Source organism: Vollenhovia emeryi, unplaced genomic scaffold (genome assembly GCF_000949405.1).
Source record: "Vollenhovia emeryi isolate VEMERY1.0 unplaced genomic scaffold, V.emery_V1.0 DF939140.1, whole genome shotgun sequence".
Lineage (NCBI taxonomy): Eukaryota > Metazoa > Arthropoda > Insecta > Hymenoptera > Formicidae > Vollenhovia > Vollenhovia emeryi.
The window spans coordinates 209,382-227,077 of record NW_011967226.1 but is presented as its reverse complement, the minus strand read 5'-3'; the positions used below and the strand labels follow the sequence as shown (position 1 = coordinate 227,077).

General features: G+C 47.4%; 1 protein-coding gene across 2 annotated transcripts; it reads right to left on the bottom strand.

Moving 5' to 3' along the window:
• Window positions 1–657: 657 nt before the first annotated feature.
• On the bottom strand, window positions 658–17,447 carry LOC105567093 (protein gooseberry). Of its 2 annotated transcripts, none has more exons than XM_012021648.1 (6): window positions 17,354–17,447; window positions 10,312–10,625; window positions 9,706–9,835; window positions 4,757–4,925; window positions 4,257–4,529; window positions 658–944 (listed from the first exon to the last, which is right to left on the bottom strand). In XM_012021648.1, exons 1-6 carry the CDS (start codon window positions 17,406–17,408, stop codon window positions 677–679), a joined length of 1,209 nt encoding a protein of 402 aa, XP_011877038.1. In that variant the 5' UTR covers window positions 17,409–17,447; the 3' UTR covers window positions 658–676. The 2 variants fall into 2 exon arrangements, with proteins under 2 accessions (XP_011877038.1, XP_011877039.1); XM_012021649.1 differs by having other exon boundaries at window positions 9,706–9,832.
• Window positions 17,448–17,696: the final 249 nt, after the last annotated feature.

Below are 17,696 nucleotides of genomic sequence, written 5' to 3'. Positions count from 1 at the left end.
ACGTGAATACAATAGAAATGCAATTGCATTATATTATTGCTATAATAAGGCAATTCTAAGGCGGTAAAGCATCCAAGGCATCATTGCTGTACAACTGCCAAGTGCTAATCACTCTAACGAATAAATCTTCGTAATTACGACACTTCTCAGAAGTCAGTGAGCGGCTTACCTACGTCTAGGTGTATGACTTAAACGCGAGTTTAACTCTATCATAAATATGCAGCAGCTTCGCAGTGGAAAAATTTACGTGTATCATCTATAAAGCGGTTTCGATATTTACAAACACTTCGCGTCTCATGCATAAATTACCGATTACATATTCACAAATAAAAAAATTCTTTCTCCAAATTCCAAAGACTATACATAACACATATACTTCAATCGGAAGCTATTCCAGAAACGATATTGCAATAAAGTCAACGAACGAACTTCTGAGTTTCTGATAAAAGTAACAACGTGTAAATAATAATGCAAGTAATTATTCAACAATAAAAGTTAAAAAGAAGCGTATTCTCTTGTAGAGTAGCTAAACGCTTCGTCGACCAGAAATCTGTTCAAGATACGCGCAAATGCTTTTACCAATTCAAATCCAGCTTCAAGGAAAAACAGAATAAATAACATTAACGATTTTTTTACGTCGCCTTCGTAGTGGATTTGCGATCGTTTAAAGTTAAATTCAGTGAACTCTTCCGCAAACCTGAGAATCGATGCTGCCCAAATACGGATATCCGCTCTTCGCCTCGCTGGGGCTGTGCGGAGTCACGTGGGGTGCCATCCCCGTCGAGACTGACACTCCGGAGGAGGATGCACCACCTTGCACCATGCAGGCGCTCATGTTGGACCCGGTCGGGCTGACGCTGCCCCCCAGACTGCCCAGATTGAGATTGGTGGAAGTCAGATTGGAGGCAAGGTTGCTGCTGCCGTAATGGGAGGCGTTGAACAATCTGCAACAGGCGAGGTCGAACGTCCGCTTACAAGTAACAAAATTTATTTCGGTGGCCAGTGTTGATCCTTGTGCTGCTGATAAATATATCTTATTTTATATAGTGCGAGATTCATGTTCAGTGAATAATGCAGCAGAGTATATTACGTAATACTACGAAACCTCGCCGTTTTTCCTGAATCTAAAACTTTCCCTGAACAACACAAATCGCACAAATAATGGGAGAATGTCATTAGGCTTTCGGCAATTGCTAATATATGCGTTTCTATTAACAATGTAAAAAAGTATTCGACTTTCAATCTTAATTTTAGAAAGGCCTGAGAAGAGATTCTTTACAATTGTGAAATTATGAATATGATGTAAGAATCGACAAGCTTATTAAATATCGATAATAAAAAGGATATTCTCTCACGAGCCGCGATACATCGGCCGGCAGTTAAAAAAGTACATTACTCGCCGATATTCGCAATTATATCTCCGTTCGACATCTCGAATATAAATTAACTATTGTACGTGCGCGTGTGTACGGACACGTGGGGAGTTACGCCGCGATACGATGAAACGAGTCGCACAATGGTGAAAGGTGTCCACACGCGGTAATACGAAAATGAAATTCCGGCGTGTGGTTCTCTCAACGTGGTTACTGCCGTTTGCAAGGCGATACCGCACTCATACCACGCTCTGCGAATCGGTTAGGGCGTGTCGAGGGCGGCAGCGGCCGATTTCCAAACACGCCGTCGCGGGGCCCTTTGAGCATTCCGATTCCACTACCGTGATTAAGGATCTCAGATCGTTGTCCCTTGAGCAAAGCTTCGCCTTTATATTATTATCCTTTTAGCTTAGACATTTTTCAATAGGTATATATGCAATACCCTCCATAAGTTTGGAAACACTTTATAAAAGTGTGTAATGTGAAATGAATGCATAATAAAATCGATGTATTTTGCTTATCTATCTATCTGTATATATAGATAGATAGATAAGCAAAAAGTATATCCTTTAGACAAATAGATTCAAACTCCTGATAATATAAATGATATCAAAATGTACGCAAAGTTACGTACATTAACACGTTGGTGACATAGTAAAAAGAAACGATTGGTGTAAGAAATGAAATTAGACAATGTCCAGAGCCATAAGAAATCAATTCGTAATTAAAGTAAGCTTGAAACGCGTATCGATATTTTCAGACGATTAAAGCATACGATTGTAAAACGAAGTCGGCCCTTTGACCGCGCTTCGCGACGACGCCTAAGCACCCTAAATCCCGTCGGCGTTGGGCCTAGTTCGCACTATAACTTTATTTCTTTCCCCCTTTTTTTCATTTAGAAGGTAGCGCGACGTTTCTGGCGGAAGCCGCGCGATTTATCGACCATACTCCGCCCTACGAATCTATTTTCATGCAGGAGAATGTCTCCCTATCCGCTCACAAATCAAATTTTTTTTCTATAGTCGCGTTAACGAATTCTTAAGAATTTAGTGGCGACCGAAATTTACAGCTCGCGATTCTCCGGAATTAAAATCGGCCGTCGAATAAAATATGGAACGTGCATTTTAAATATTCTCTCGGGACGCGCCGGCTTCGAGCTTCTTCCCGTGTCGAAAAATTCAGAAATCTTAATTAATTAAAAATCTAATTACAAACTATCATTAACTTCGTTTCATAAAGTATCTTTGGCTTTTCAAGATTAAAACCTGTCTTGGCTTTTCGGCCAGAATTAAAGTGACTCGCGATTACTTCTCTACACCCGCTAGTAGTGCTCCCGTGGTATTTGAACCTGGAATACTTTCCAGTAGCCAAACTCGTCTTCTTCCTGCTGAAAAATGTACCATTAGCAGGCCTCGTGATTTTTCAGCATTTTTCAGCATTTTCCAGAACAGTTTTCACATTAGGCGCAACCACATTGACCTTTCCAGTTGTCGAGATTTATTTGTCTCTTTCCAAATGGAATGCATTGTTACCGTGATTCACAGTCGTTCCATGACAATCCATAGTGCTTGGGGTCAATTCTGTATCTTACAATATAGTGAAAATGCTAAAAGTGAGCGGTTTTGTCTCTTTCTAAGGGGACGGTTAGAAAGAGCCAAAAGCTATTCGCCTTAGCATTTTCACCACAGTGTAAGATACAGAATTGATCCTCTTGTCTAAAACGTGAAACGGCAAAAACGGCGACAACCATCGACAGCGACGAAATCGTTCGCTCGAGCTTGAGAGAGTCGACCACGAAGAGCCGACCCCCCACGAGGTAGGCTGACGCTCCACCGGGGGTCCACGAGTATTATCCCGGATGTTTAAAACCGGCGGTGCTCCGCTCCGCACCACGTGATGGCTCGGCATCGGTGAACCAAGTCCGTTGTTGTACAAGACCCGAAGGGGCCCGAGCGAGACAGTAAGCTCGGTGCATCGCCGCGAGAAAGATGCGCGCGCGGCAACGCGCGGAGATAAAGACGGCGAAGCCGGGGTGTTTCGAACAATTAATTCAGCCATTGTGGCGTAATAACAGGTTGCTCCGGTGGCCGGGTTGCTACAGTGTGTTGTTACACGCCGAGCGGACGAGCCGATTCACTTGAGCCGAAAGGTGGAAAGAGAGAGGGAGAGAGCGAGAGGAAAGCGAGAGGGGTAGAGACGGCGAGCATGGGGAACGAGGAAGCGAGAGAAAGAGAGCCCAGCGGAGCCCTGCCGACACGTTTTCTGTGTGGTCCTCAATTATGTTGCTTCTTGGGCCTCCGTAATGAAACGCTACCGGCTAATAATCCAACCTGGGTCTTGATCCTTCGACGCAGGGTGTACCTGCGCCGTGATCCAGCTTTAACCGATCGCGGCAGCGCCGCGAGGTAGCGACGATCGATCGCGGATAATCGTTGCGGGGGTGTTCGCGGACGAGAGATAACGCATTCGATTACGTGTCCACGTGACTTCGGATCGCTCCAGAAGCGAATAGTTATCGGATTTTACGTATCGACTAGCGATAAGGATGACGCAATAATAGAACGAAACTACATTTTAAATAAAAGTGTTTGCGAGTTAATCGCGCTCTAAGATCTGAGGAGCGTGAGGAAAATTGCAAGCGATAACGAAGAAATTTTTCGAAGGAAACACGATTCGAAGGATGTGAAAGGATATTTGATGATAACGGAAGATTCCGAGAAGATTCACGCATAATATACGAAGGAGCGATAGGAGCGCAATCAATTGTTAAACCAGCAATAATTTCGTGATTTATATCGCGCCGTTAACGCGACTCTCTCCTCTCCGTCTGGTCGCAAAACGGGTATTTCGACAAACATCATGCATCAAGTCGCTAAAACTTACCCGTAATTGTCCGGAGTTGCCCGCGGCCATTGCTGCTGTGCCGCGTAATAGTTCTCCCCGTAGTTGTAATGCTGAGAATAGCTGGCGGTGGTTGCTGCAGCAACACTCGCCTGCCCGTAGCTTTGATAGCTCTCAGCACCGTTGCCGTAGTGCTGGGTCTGGAAGGGTAGGCTCATGTTGAAGGCGTTCAGTTGTTGGCTGTTGAGCTGTTTGCGGAGCCTGGCGCGCCTGTTGCTGAACCAAACCTGCACTCGCGCTTCCGTTAACTTCGTTCTGCGAAAAAAGGACACCCGCGAATATTACTAGAAATATCAACAGCGCAGCTGTGACAAAGGCAATAAAATGTCGCAAATCTCTTTAGTCACAAGTTCCAATTTAATATCAAGTTTTGCAAAAGTTTACAACAAGGAAAATCAACATAGCTAATTAAATATCAATGTGATATTACCTAAAGATTTTTGTACGAAACGGGAGAGAGGTTATTCTTAGGAAAAACGTACTTTTGCGCGAGTTCCTCTCTGGTGTACACATCAGGATACTGCGTTCGATGAAAAGCCGCTTCCAGTTGCTCCAGTTGTTCGCCAGTAAAGGTGGTCCGGCTTCTGCGCTGTTTTCTCTTGAGCGCAATGCCAGGTTCGCTTTCCGTCTCCGAATCGTCGCCGCTACTGCCTGAAGAGATAATCAAAGGTTACGCCGTTCAAACACTCGTTCATTTCAGAAGCCTGCGTATCAATTATTAGCGGGCTTCCGCCTCAGAATAGATAAAATCATTCCGCTATCCGGCGAATTGTAAAAATATGACACATTAAGGGAAACGCGAACTCGGTGGATTCCACTCGGGCATCAAAACATCGCCGATAGCCGCCGCGAGGAGAGACGCGAGCGCGCGTTGCTTAATAGCGGCGAGAGCATCTCTCGGTCCAGCACGTGCTGCACGTCAGATACCGAAGATAGGAAGCGAGTCGTTCACGCCCACAGTTCACACGCCGGTCTCAGCAACCCACCATTAAGACCCTTCTGATTACAGCCGTGCCCAGCCGAACCTATACTAAACTAAAACACCGGAGAAATTAGGGTCCGCCGCGAAGAAATTAAGTTCTTTGACATGTCCCGTCCCACCCGAGCTAAACGAAAGCCCGTTCCGAAGAGGAACCGTTGTCTGGCCCCACGAGACACTATTTATGGAATTTCGAGTTTGATTTGTAACCCGTTGGGACCTAATTTGTTCTCCACGGTTTGTCCCTGTTACGCTGATCTCAACAACTACATCGATAACTCTGACCGACGAGGCTTAGTATGAATAATTTAGTTTTTAACATTTGTTTTTTATTTCCAAAACTTTTCCTCCGCTGACTTTCCCACTGACAAAGTTTACGTATTATTTATCACCATTGAACACTCAATGGTCTGCTTCTGTTAACAGTACAGTTTTCTCATAATAGGATAGTACTTTCGGCTAGCGCACAACATTAATTTCTGGGCGTATCGAGGTAGCGTCGGGAGTCCTGTGTCTCTTTTTAAAGCTGTACTCCGTAATTTACAAACTCATTCCCGGATCAAGTCGATCGGCCGACGGGAATGAACGTCTAAATCAATAGCACCTGCGCGGACATCAGCCAGAATTTGAAAACCACGAAGTGCACGGCGGTCCCTGCCAGATTAAAGACTGCCGCGTGCTCGTAAATCGTCGCGAGGCTTTCAGGAGCATGCCCAACGATTTTTCGGGATCCTAACGCTTTCCACGAGCTATCAGCGCCCGCCGATAGGCCCATGAATCTGGGACCGAACGCACATGTCAAAAAGAGATGGCAATCACCTGCAGCCTTCACAAAATTGATTTAGAATTACACTGAAACTTATTAGCATACGCAAATTTGTCTCTAGAAAAAAATCTTATTTTACATTCAATTAAAATGTGTATACGAAAAATGCATTCCAGTGACAAAGATAAAAGCGGATAGTCCTATTTATCGGAAGAACAATTTTTATGAAACCTACGCGCAAGAAAGAAATAATTTCCCAATCGTGACGCTTGTAACTGAATTATTCACGTCTAAGGTCTAGTGTAGCTTCCCAGTGAAAAGTGATTCGTCATCGGTGTCGAATACGACATCGACACAGTCCAATTTGACGTTGAGTCGACATCAATTGGTGTCGATGTCGACATCAATCGGTGTCGATGTCGATTCGACATCATTTCGACATCGATTGACGAGTCATTTCTCGCTCGGTTCCAAACGAACAATACGCGCGACAAACGCGACGTTTCGCGACTGCGTACCGTTCGCCGGTACCACGTCGAGGTAAGCATCGGCGAGAAATGCTAAACAATTACTATTCAAGAGATGACCGGCGAGGCGATCGCCGTCCCGGGCGCGGCAAACGACGAAGGTCTCAATCACGAGCCTCTGCCCCGCAGTAAGAGCATCTAAATCAATAGAGGGTGCCGTTGCGTTCCGCGAACAAGCGGGCACGGGGTGTGTTGTTGGCGGTTTGTAAGATTAGAGGCAGGCGGCCGGGTACGAAGCCGAGGAAGACCACACGCCGCGGCTGGTGCCGCGTAGGTATATATATGCGCGCGGGTTCCCTCCGTCCTTGTTGCACCGTCGTGGAATCCGCGCCATCCTCGTCGTCTCGTTCCTCAGGTTCGACTGCTCGCTCCTCTCAGTCGTTCTCCGCCCGATTTCTTCTCTCACGTTCCTCCGACTCGGCTCCACCTGACACATCCTCCTTCCCTGCACGCGCTACGCCCGATCTCTGTCTCTCTCCCCCCCTCCCCTTTCTCTCACTCTCTCTCTCTCTTGTCCCCCGCGATCGTTCCTCCCGATTTCTTTTACGGAGAGACAGACCGCGGGGTTATTTATCGCGCGTGTTCTTGGCTACCGGAACCGCCGGGTGATCTTGCATTCTGGAACTGACACGTCGGCGAGGGGAGAAAGGTGCGCGGAAGATGAATGGACGCGGGGCGAAATGATTGAAGTGTGTATTTGTGAGACCTTTTAAGTTCCCCCGTGCTGATTGCATCGTGCGTCCGATCTACTAGATTGTTTGCTATTTCTCATTTTGTCGCTATTTAACGCTTGACGTTTAATCATTCGTTTGAACTTTTCTCAGCATTTCCCTCCCGAAAAGGGTAATTAATACGGGGGAATGTATTAATAGAAAATCACATTGCGCTATCGGGAGGGAGACGGGTATTCTTGTAGGGGGAAAACCTAGGAAAATATCCCTATCCGCGGTCTCTGTTACTTGGCAATGATGATGTGTTATTATCGCATTAGTGCACCAATCGCTCAAGTTATCTCGCTCTTTCTCCACGTCCTCCTATCCGCGCTATCCGCGTCGTAAGCCGATCCAATACATTGCCGGCATCAGTGCTAAACCATCACGCTGCGATCGAGTAAAAAGAACGAAGGTTCCACGTCCGAGGTGCGCATTCAAAAAGACTCGGTCTTCCCCTGCTTCTTCTGCCTCCTTCTCTTCGTCCCCGTCTCCTTTCCTTTCGCGGCGGTGCATTAGCGGCAGGAACAGCGCCTGACTTTCTTCTTGTTCCTCCCCTTTGTTCGAATCATAATACATAATTTACCCGGCCTGCAAACGCGGCGGACCCAATAAAGATCTATGCGTCTTCCCCGGGACTTTTATCGAGGTATTCGTAATTGAATCGCAACCTTCGGGCAATTTTATCTCGACACCTTATTGTAAACGATTCTTCGCATAAAATATATCCATGATAAATAATCAATCGCTTCATTTAAAGTACAGACCTCGTCGCAACGAAGACGTAACCATTCTTTTAATCGCTGATAAATAATCAATCGCTTCAATTAAAATTGACTCTAAAAATCAGTGGATTATCACTGAAAACAGTGAATAGTACAAGTATACCACTGGAAATCGCAGTGGTATACTTGTAACTGTAAATCAGTGACTATTCACTGTTTTCAGTGATAATTTACTGATTGATTTTTACAGAGTATACTTCGTCGAAACGAAGAGATGTCTAACCATTCTTTTAATCGCTGATAAATAATCAATCGTTTCATTTAAAGTATACTCTCTAAAAATCAGTGGATTATCACTGAAAACAGTGAATAGTACAAGTATACCACTAAAAATCGCAGTGGTATACTTGTAACTGTAAATCAGTGACTATTCACCGTTTTTAGTCATAAATCACTGATTGATTTTTACAGAGTATACTTTGTCGAAACGAAGAGATGTGTAACCATTTTTTTTAATCGCTGATAAATAATCAATCGCTTCATTTAAAGTATACTCTCTAAAAATCAGTGGATTATCACTGAAAACAGTGAATAGTACAAGTATACCACTGAAAATCGCAGTGGTATACTTGTAACTGTAAATCAGTGACTATTCTTGTTTTCAGTGATAATTCACTGATTGATTTTTAAAGAGTAAGACCTCGACGTAACGAAGATGTAACTGCATTCTTTATATCGCCACACACGTCATTCCAACATTTCTATTTCAGTTTTCATTCGTATCTCGTTAAAGCGCGTTGTAATTTTTATCTGCAGCGGGAACATTTCTAACGGATGATACGAATAACGTCAAGAAGATGAAAGTCGCTTTCACAAGAGCGCGAGGAGATTGGCCGATGCGACAGGAAGCAACAGGTCGGGTACCATCCGTGAATTGTTGCGCGCGCGAAGTTGCAATCTCGGACATACGTCTAATCAAAACTAAATCTTCTCGACAAGGTAATAAACTCGACACATCTACGCGCCACGGGACGCCCAATATTTCTTCGCGCCCCTTACCGCCGGTAATAAATAAAAAAGAAAGGAATTCCCCTTTACGTTCGCCGACCAGACCTATATTCCTACAAGTCCTCAGCGTGCCCAGAAAACTGCTGGATACTTCAGTAAGTGGAACTTGCGTGTGTAGACGCGTCTCGAGGCTCGTGTGTAACGTCCGACGAGTGTGGAATGAACGAAACGCGGACGATAACGTCGCGAAAAGCATCCGCGTAATAACATCCCTCGGTGCGATCGGTAATTGAACTCCTTATTACTTTCGTGTATGAGCTCGCGGTTGTAAACGCGTGAAAAACTCGCGACTTTAGAGACTCGACGCGGAAGGCTAACGACTTCCTGATCGCGTTACGCGTATGGGAAAAGTGTCGAGTTGCGTTTCGGAGCGGGCACCAGGAGCACGCGAGCTGCAAACGGCCGATCGTCGCGGCCGCCTTGCCTCGATTAACTTAGCACACGACTACGCTGTAATTACGCTTATCGCTCGATTAACCCCGGGCGCTTCATTTGCGTTCGCCCGGTGGTTTATGCAGTGTTAAAACGACGATACGTATTACGGACATAGACGCCGATGATCTTTTTCGACGGCGATCCGCCGGCTGTATGGAAAATCTTGATCATCTCGGATAGATCGGATCGCGATAATCATAACAGTTACTCGTGATGCTCACCAAGAATGCCATCGATGGAGTGATTTCTACGTAGATCGTCGCCGGGACGCGTCTGGTTGGCTGGTCCACGAAGAAGTCTGGTGATGCTGGACACGGAAGGCGCAGAGGCTTTGTCGCAGACTCCGTCCTGCTGGCAGAACCGCGTTGGACCAGTTAGCATAATTTTTCTTTTATCCAATGTTTCTCTCGCGAATTAAATATGACGTTGCCCTCTAACGATTCAGATAATAATATGGAAGTACATTTTTAAAATCTATAGACAAAGAGAGGCGCGTTATTTCTAAGTTACTTGCATCATTTTCTTTAGAGTTTATAAGAACGTTTATTTAAAAACAAAATTATAAAGAGGAAAACCAGCACGTTGCGTCCTATCTTAAAGTATCTTCTCCCCTTGTTTTAAAAAGAATTTCTTTTCAATTTCAAAGAAAAGTACTCTCCAAAGTTTTCAAATAGAACCACGGAGTACAATATTCGCTCCACTGGAGTAAACGTTCGCTCCAATGGAGTAAATATTTGCTCCACGGAGTGAACGTTTCACTCCGTGCTTCTACATTCACATCCAAAACTTCAGGGAGTGGCGTAATGACGTGGGCGATATCAACAGACCTTTATCAATTTCTCGCGTATCTCCCAGCTGAAGATCCCAGGGTTCTGCCGCCTAAGGTCCTCGATCCTCGCCTCGACTTCCGGCGTGGCAACTCGCGGCTTACTACCGCCGATTACGCCGGGTCTGATCGATCCTGTTTCCTGATATCGATTCAGGATCTTCGAGACGCAGCCGTGCGAGACCCTGAGCTGCCGCGATATGACGCACGGCCTGACGCCGGCCGCTGCCATCTCGACGATCTTCAAACGGATATGGTTCGGTAATGGACGACCGTTGATGAACACACCGCCCAGTTGGTTCACCCGACCCTGTCCTGCAAATGCAATAAACACGGTCCCGTTTACCATAATGGCTCGTCACGTAGCGATGGTGTCCGGTACGTCTATTTCCATCGCGCGAGAGAGCGACGGGCCATACTTGATTGTTCAATAATAGCGGAATGGGCAGAAGACCGTCATGCGGATTTCAGATCTTTGATGTCGGGGACATCAAAGACGGCGTAGGTCGGAGTTGCCACTTTGAAAGACGCAATTTTCCGGCGCGAGAAACACAGAAATGCGATTTCTATACGAATCCTTTCCGCAAAGCAATTATCGGGAACTATAATGTACTATGCAACTAAAGACGCCGCACCACGTGTGCCGAGAAGAAAACACTACCGTGCGTTGGATGGTAACGAAGCCGAGGAAAAATAGCGTGTTTTCTCACTGCGCCGCGGTGCGCGGCACAATGCAGCGCGCGCGCGGTGCGGTGCGCGCAAGTGGCGTGGCCATTTTTCTAAATGAGAATAAACGGAGCCGCGCGCGCACACAAAAGTGGGCAGCGAAGAAGAAGAAGAGGAACGGGAGGGTCAACTCGCGCAAAAGAGGGCCGCTTAGCGGACAAAGCGCGGCGACACGCGAGGTGCCGCTCAAACACCGCTAATTACCAGTAATTAGTCCACCTCTCCTGCCGTCTCCGCGACACCCCCTTAATTAACTTAATTATAATCACGAAGTCAAACAAACGGCGTTACGCGCTACGGCCAGAGAGCGGTCCTGGCTGGCGTTGGGGGGGCAAAGAAGCGGAATGAGATGCGCGCGCGGATGCGGTGGCTCTTACGACACGCCGCGAAGGTGGACCTCGCGTGCTTCAGAAAACCACGAAAGAGGACCGCGCCACGAGTTACGGCTCTGGTTTTGCACGGAGTAGTAAAAGCCACGGGCGAGGGGGACGGAGGTGGCCGGGGGGAGGCGGCCTTAAAAGCGTCCGGGGAGCCTTAAAAGCGCTCTCTCCTTCGCGCGCGGGGACAATGGGGAGAGAGTCCTCGAGACGGACAGCCGGGGGGCACAGCCGTATCCTGCGTGTTTGTGCCTATTTACATAAAGGAAGCTTTGCATAAGAGAAGACGCGCGCTGACGCGCGTCCCCGCGGATGCTGCGCGCGATGCTCCGGATCCGAGATCGTGACCGACCGTGGAGTCGAGTCGTTCGCAGCAGCGACGACCTGGCGATAAATCGAACGCACGTATCGCGCGATTGATTTCTTTCTTTAAATATACATACTCCTTAACACTTCTTAATACGTTCTGCACCGTTGATTTATATATATTTCTGCTACTCGATCGTCTCTCTCGATTCTCTAAAGGCCTGCGTCCACGACGCTAGGACTCGGTCCAAGTTCTAGTTTCGAAAAATGTGTAGCCAATTAACTCGCAGCTGTTCCATAAGAGCTGCAAGTTGATTGGCTACACGTTTCTCGGAACTAGAACTTGGACCGTGTTCTAGCAACGTGGACCCTTAAGAGGCATCTCCTCTGGAAGTAATACTTGAAATATACCCAGAGTGCCTATATATTTTGTACCACCTCTTACGTTATCCTTTAGATTGCCCGATGACTCGATGAAAATTATCCAAGAGCAACGAGAAAGAGCCATGTTTATCGCGGCAGGGTTTACTGGCAGAACGAGCGGGACTCGGCGAGGCGGATCGCGGGGTATTCTCGGCAATCCAAACATTTTCGCGATCGAGGAGCGACGCGACGCGACGCGCGCTAGCGCAGCGCCGTTTCGTGATATATTCCCAGCCGGCTACCTGCTGCGAGAAGCGCGGGGCCTAAGGAGTCCGCTAATTACCACGGCGTAATTCAAAGGACGACCCCCTTCCCGGGCGCGTTCGAGCTCTCCGGCACAAAAGTAGTCCCGTTTCGTCGTTCATCACGGACCCCGGAGATTTACATCCCCCTCCGTTCCCCTGCGCCGCCCCGCGCCATCCTGGCCCCCCCTGAGACCCTCTCGCGCTCGGTAAGGACATATCCGCGAGTGCGTGCAACGCACACACTCCCACGTGCACCGGCCGTGCCGGTGTGTATAGGCCGGGTTACGGTCCAGCCGGACACCTCTCCGGTGTATGACGTCAGTCAGGCCGCGGGGCCCGACGGGATTACAGGCAAGATCAAAAGGCGCCGACCGCCGCCGCCGCCGCCGCCGCCGCCGCCGCCGATGACGACGACGGCGACGACGAGCTTTCGGCGCAAAGCGCGTGAGCATCGCGGATATTCGTGGTAAAATTCTGAAAAAATGAATGAACTGAGAGAGAGGGAGGGGAGAACGAGAGAGAGAGAGAGAGAGCTAGAGAGGGAGAGAAGTTTGAAATCGATAAGTAGCGAAATTTTAATTAGCCGGGAAAAGAAAACGGAAACTGTCTCAGTTAATGGAGGTAGGAAAAGGTATAGAGAGGTTCCAGCGGGCTACAGTGATCTCAGAAAAGAAGAAAGAAATTAAGGCGCACCTTGTCTTAATGGCCCTCGCAGGCGCTGATATTAATGGAGGGGAAATAATGAGAGAGATTAAAACTGAAGACGGGCCTGACGGCAATTTTCCCGGTCAGTTTTCCCATCGGCGCCTCCGCATCCCGAGATTAGAGAAATAGCTGAGAAAACGCGTGCGCGAGGCAAATGCCAAGAATGCCGGGCTACCATTCGTCGCACGTGCAAGGCATACGCATGCATATACGTTCGCCGCACCGTCGCCGCGCATTCTCGCGCGAGGCTCGCTCCCGCGAATACCGGGGATCATAACTCGAGTCACGGAATCGAAAGTTAAATATTACCGTCCGTGCGAGCGGGCCCTTTACTCGCGTTTTTGTTCCCTATCCGCCGATGAATATTGCCGTTCTTGCGGAACGCGGCCGCCGCTACGTGCGTTCGCGGCCGTTTTCCCACTGCGTCTCGCGCGATTAGTCCCGGTATATCGATTGCAAAAGCCCGCGTTACCTATTCTCCTCGATCGGAGATCGAGGCGATTCGTACGCCCGCGGAATCTATCAAGCTTTGTCTCGATTCTGAAAGCAGCGGCGCCCGACGATGTAAACGGAAATCGTAAAGGATGGACGCACGGACGGTGGAGATGAGGACTTCTCTCGTCTTCCTCCGAACGGTTTCCCACTTTAAACGCCGCGGCATTACGCTCGGCTGTAGACAAAACGATTGTCTCGAGAGGACAATTTAATCCAAGCAGCTGGTGAGTGATTTATGTCCTCGCGTAATTTATTATTATGACGGTGATCGCGCGGCAGAGTCATTTTCGCGAGATACGTTCGGTTCGCGCGCGGTGGACCACCCTGCACGAGTGTCCGGCAGCAGCGCGGGGGACCGCGTGGCAAAACGGTCGAAAGAAATAATTTCCAGCATGAATTATTGATAACGGGCGATTGATTGTTCAGCGATCAGCGACTTAATGCCCATGATCCGCGTGCGGACGTGACGAGATAACGGGGAGACGGCCCCGTGTCTGATTTGAATTCGCCCGACGAAGCGTCGCGCATCGTTAATTTTTACCTGCGAGGCAGCGCCGGGGCCCTCGTCGGGCGCCGAGGGTGCTCTTAGACACACGGAGGTGCTTAGAGAATTCCGAAATAATTGCGACGTACGTCGCCGGGCCGTCCATTACCCGCCGTGTCGTGAGACGTCAATTAAACCCTTTCTCCCCCCCGCGATCGGCCTGGATAAATTATTACGTGCGAAGAGCCGGCGTGCACCGTACTTTGCGGCCGCGACACTACCGCGGTTCACGAGACGCGAGCCGTGCAATTACGCTCGCTCTACGAGACTTTTCTCCATGGTAATCCCCTGCGCCCCCTGTCGCGCTCCCCCTTCGCGCTCTTAAGCAGTAATAACAACGTGTTATCTGGGTATTAATTGAATCTCATTAAGGATCGCATCGAGGTATGCGATCGCTCCAATTTTCGCGTGATGAAGTACGTGGAGCGTCTCACGGCCCGCAGGAATTACGGGATACGATCGCTAAATTTGTTATTCGAGGCTTTTAGCTGTAACTGATCATCATCCAATTACGACAACGGAGCATCTCGAGGCCACTTGGATCGCGCGTCGTTTCATCTGGCGTCTCTGATCACCGACGATCTTTAGGGGAGCTGTCGAGGGAGATTCTTCAAATGTCAAGCTCAACATATTATATTAGATAATAATATAGAGGAGAGTCCCCTATTATCCGACTGGCCCCTAATATGAGATAGCGGAGTGTAAATTAATTCGCGTCGTCTGTTGGTTCCACCACGAATTTATTGCCCTTGGAGTGAATTCCGTTTAGTGGCAAATTCATTGTTAGGTCGTGTAATCGTTGCGGAAAGAGATTTGTGATTGAATTTAGACGTCGAAATCGTATTAGACGACTTTACTCTATATATTTAACGCGTTATGTAAAGAGTAACGGAAATATGAACATTCTATTTCGTATTTCACTCAAATCGAAGGAAAAATTATCCACACGTAACTGAAGAAGGCGCTGCTGATAATTTATGAAAGTGTTACTACGCGGCGTTAATTCACGGCGTATATATCAATATGCAGTTTATTCAAAATGAAAGACACGTCGTTTCCGCGACGAGCTTAGGGATAATTGCCGAGCGGCGCGCGTGCGAAACGATTGCGAGAGAGCAAAGGGTCAATTTCGCAAGCACGACGAGCGGAGCGACGAAAGTTCCGTTGCGTCGATTACGCAATCCATCCGTGATACGAATGCGGCGATCGGTCCCCCAGATGGAGAATCGGAGGATGAGAGCGGAAGGTGCACGCGCGTACCTGAGTGGGAGTAACCGCATGTACCGAAGGGATGCATGTACTTAGTGCGTGCGGTGTGAGTTCCGAGTCGCGCGAGGACTTCAATCAACGTGCCGTCGCCCGAGGCCTATCCGATATCAGACATTAGGTACCCACGGGTACGGGATACGGGTACCACCCCGGGACTCTTTTCCAATGATCCGACGCCCACTACGCGGACCTGTGCATCAGACTTTATTCGAAAGTGGCCATCTCGCCCCCTCTTCTCTCTCTCCCCCCCCCCTCTCTCTTTCTCTATGTCTCTCCGCATCTCTCTGTCTCTGTCTCTGTCTTCTTTCCGCATATTTTCTCGGAACGATGGATAAACAACGGAGGTTTAAAGGCGCACGTGAGTGAAAGCGATCCGGATCGTTCACCATCCGGGGTCCTCTTTCTGCATTGTGTAGAGAAGGAATAAAGGACGAGCGAAAAGAGAAACTATTACTCAGCTCCAGAAGATAAATCATAAAATTGATTAAGAATACGAGTAGTGTATATGCATAACATATTATTGTGCAAATTGTCGAATAATTGAAATTAAACGCACGGGGAACTGTGGCCATTTTTCTAATGCTTCTTTACGAAGTTGAAGCGTTGATCTCTTCAATTACACACGTAATAAATCACGAAGAACGAAAATAGCATATTCTTTTGGTCCGTTACCCCTCAGCTCGGACTGCCCCTCGAAATTTATATATCAGCGTCGCGCACTGTTCCATGACTCATAAATTACACAATGCAGAACGACGTACGGGCTTCTGTGCGGTTATTTATGCACAATCTCCCCCCCCCCCCTCTCTCTCTCTCTCTCTCTCTCAGTGTCTTTCTTTGTGTCCAGACCTTTAAATCATCATAGTCAACGTGTTACGCGTTGCATTGCAAAACACCGACGTATGTATAAATTAGTCTTTACATTTAGATTACGTAACGGCACCAACTACCGTAAGTTTTCGCGGTTGATAAGCTTTCGGACGAAATTAATCAGCCAGACCGATTGCATATACGAATCGGACAGTAACGGTGTTATAAAGATGGCAGAGTCGCCCATCGGGAGTCCCACACTGGCGGACGGCGAATAATTCAGTCAAAGCGCACCGTAAAACCATTAACATTGGTTGTAAAATATCTGCGGCATCATTACGGAAATGCCGGCGGGCGTCGAGCGTCGCCGAGAAACTCACGCCGACGTTAATTGCGAGATATGCTCGACGAGGAACAGTTTCTAAGAATAGCGGAAGATGTTAGTTTTCCTTTACGAAGTTAAACCGCCGAAGTAACTTTTTGGGAGGAAAATTCGCGTTGTTGCGAAGCTCGAATGTAAATACACGAGCACATAAATCGTTAAACTGGACCGACACAATAAAAATGACGCGCATTCTCAACCGGGTTGATATTTCGCAAATAAATGTATCTAATTATATTACAATTAATTATATTGCAATGACATTTATTTTCTTTAACGCAAGGAACGCCGAAGATAAAGTCACTAATTTTCTTACAAGAGCGAGATCACAGAATTGCGAAAAGTGTTTCGACAGTTAACTTCTGAAATAATTCGCGAAAGGTTTCTATAATTACTTAAAAAAATTACATAAATTATTTTGTTCTTGCATATTTCTACATATATTGTTACGTAGATAGACTATTTGTTAATCATATTCGTGGACCGACGCATTAGGAAACGCAGGCATTCCACCGGTGTTATATTATCAGCAAGTTATTAAAAATTCGTTTTTCGCACAAACTGCAAAGTTCCTTTTTTTAAAAAATAATTTCCTAAATGTTAGGCATCTTTTATACGATTTTTCGAGTCGTATATTGTAAACTACGTATGACATCACGTTAATAATTGAGAAACTAAGATACCTATGAAGGGGGAAATCGTTACAAAGTGTCCACGTTTTGCTTAGTGCCGGGTATCCTCACAATTATTAATAGCCTTACCTTGGAAAGGATAACCAGTGAAGTAGGGTGCCATGTTGATAGTGCTGACTGCCATTTAATCGTTCCTGTTTCCAGGAAGGATCTTCTTGCGTTTCTGTCTCTCCCTCTCTCTCAATCACCAAGCAGCACCAACCACACCAAGGATCGTCACTTCCGCCGATTTCGAGTCCCGCTCGCAATCCGTCTCACAAATCGAATCCTCACTTTCTCGCGATGACGAGCGACGATTGTTCAGCGGTGACGCTCGACTTCCACCGCGAGGGGCCGAAGCGAAAAAGGGGGCTCGCCGCCCTTTTTCTTTCTTTTTTTTTAATTTTCGCTTTGACGCAAAGCAGGCCGGACC

What these genes read in the sequence shown, in the direction of transcription:
- LOC105567093 (XM_012021648.1), bottom strand. Translation starts at nt 17,408, where the DNA reads ATGGCAGTCAGCACTATCAACATGGCACCCTACTTCACTGGTTATCCT. An exon ending in TACGCGAGAAATTGATAAAG is followed by an intron (nt 9,836 to 10,311) that starts GTCTGTTGATAT and finishes CGGTTCTGCCAG; the next exon opens with CAGGACGGAGTCTGCGACAA. An exon ending in GCAACTCCGGACAATTACGG is followed by an intron (nt 945 to 4,256) that starts GTAAGTTTTAGC and finishes CGCCTGTTGCAG; the next exon opens with ATTGTTCAACGCCTCCCATT.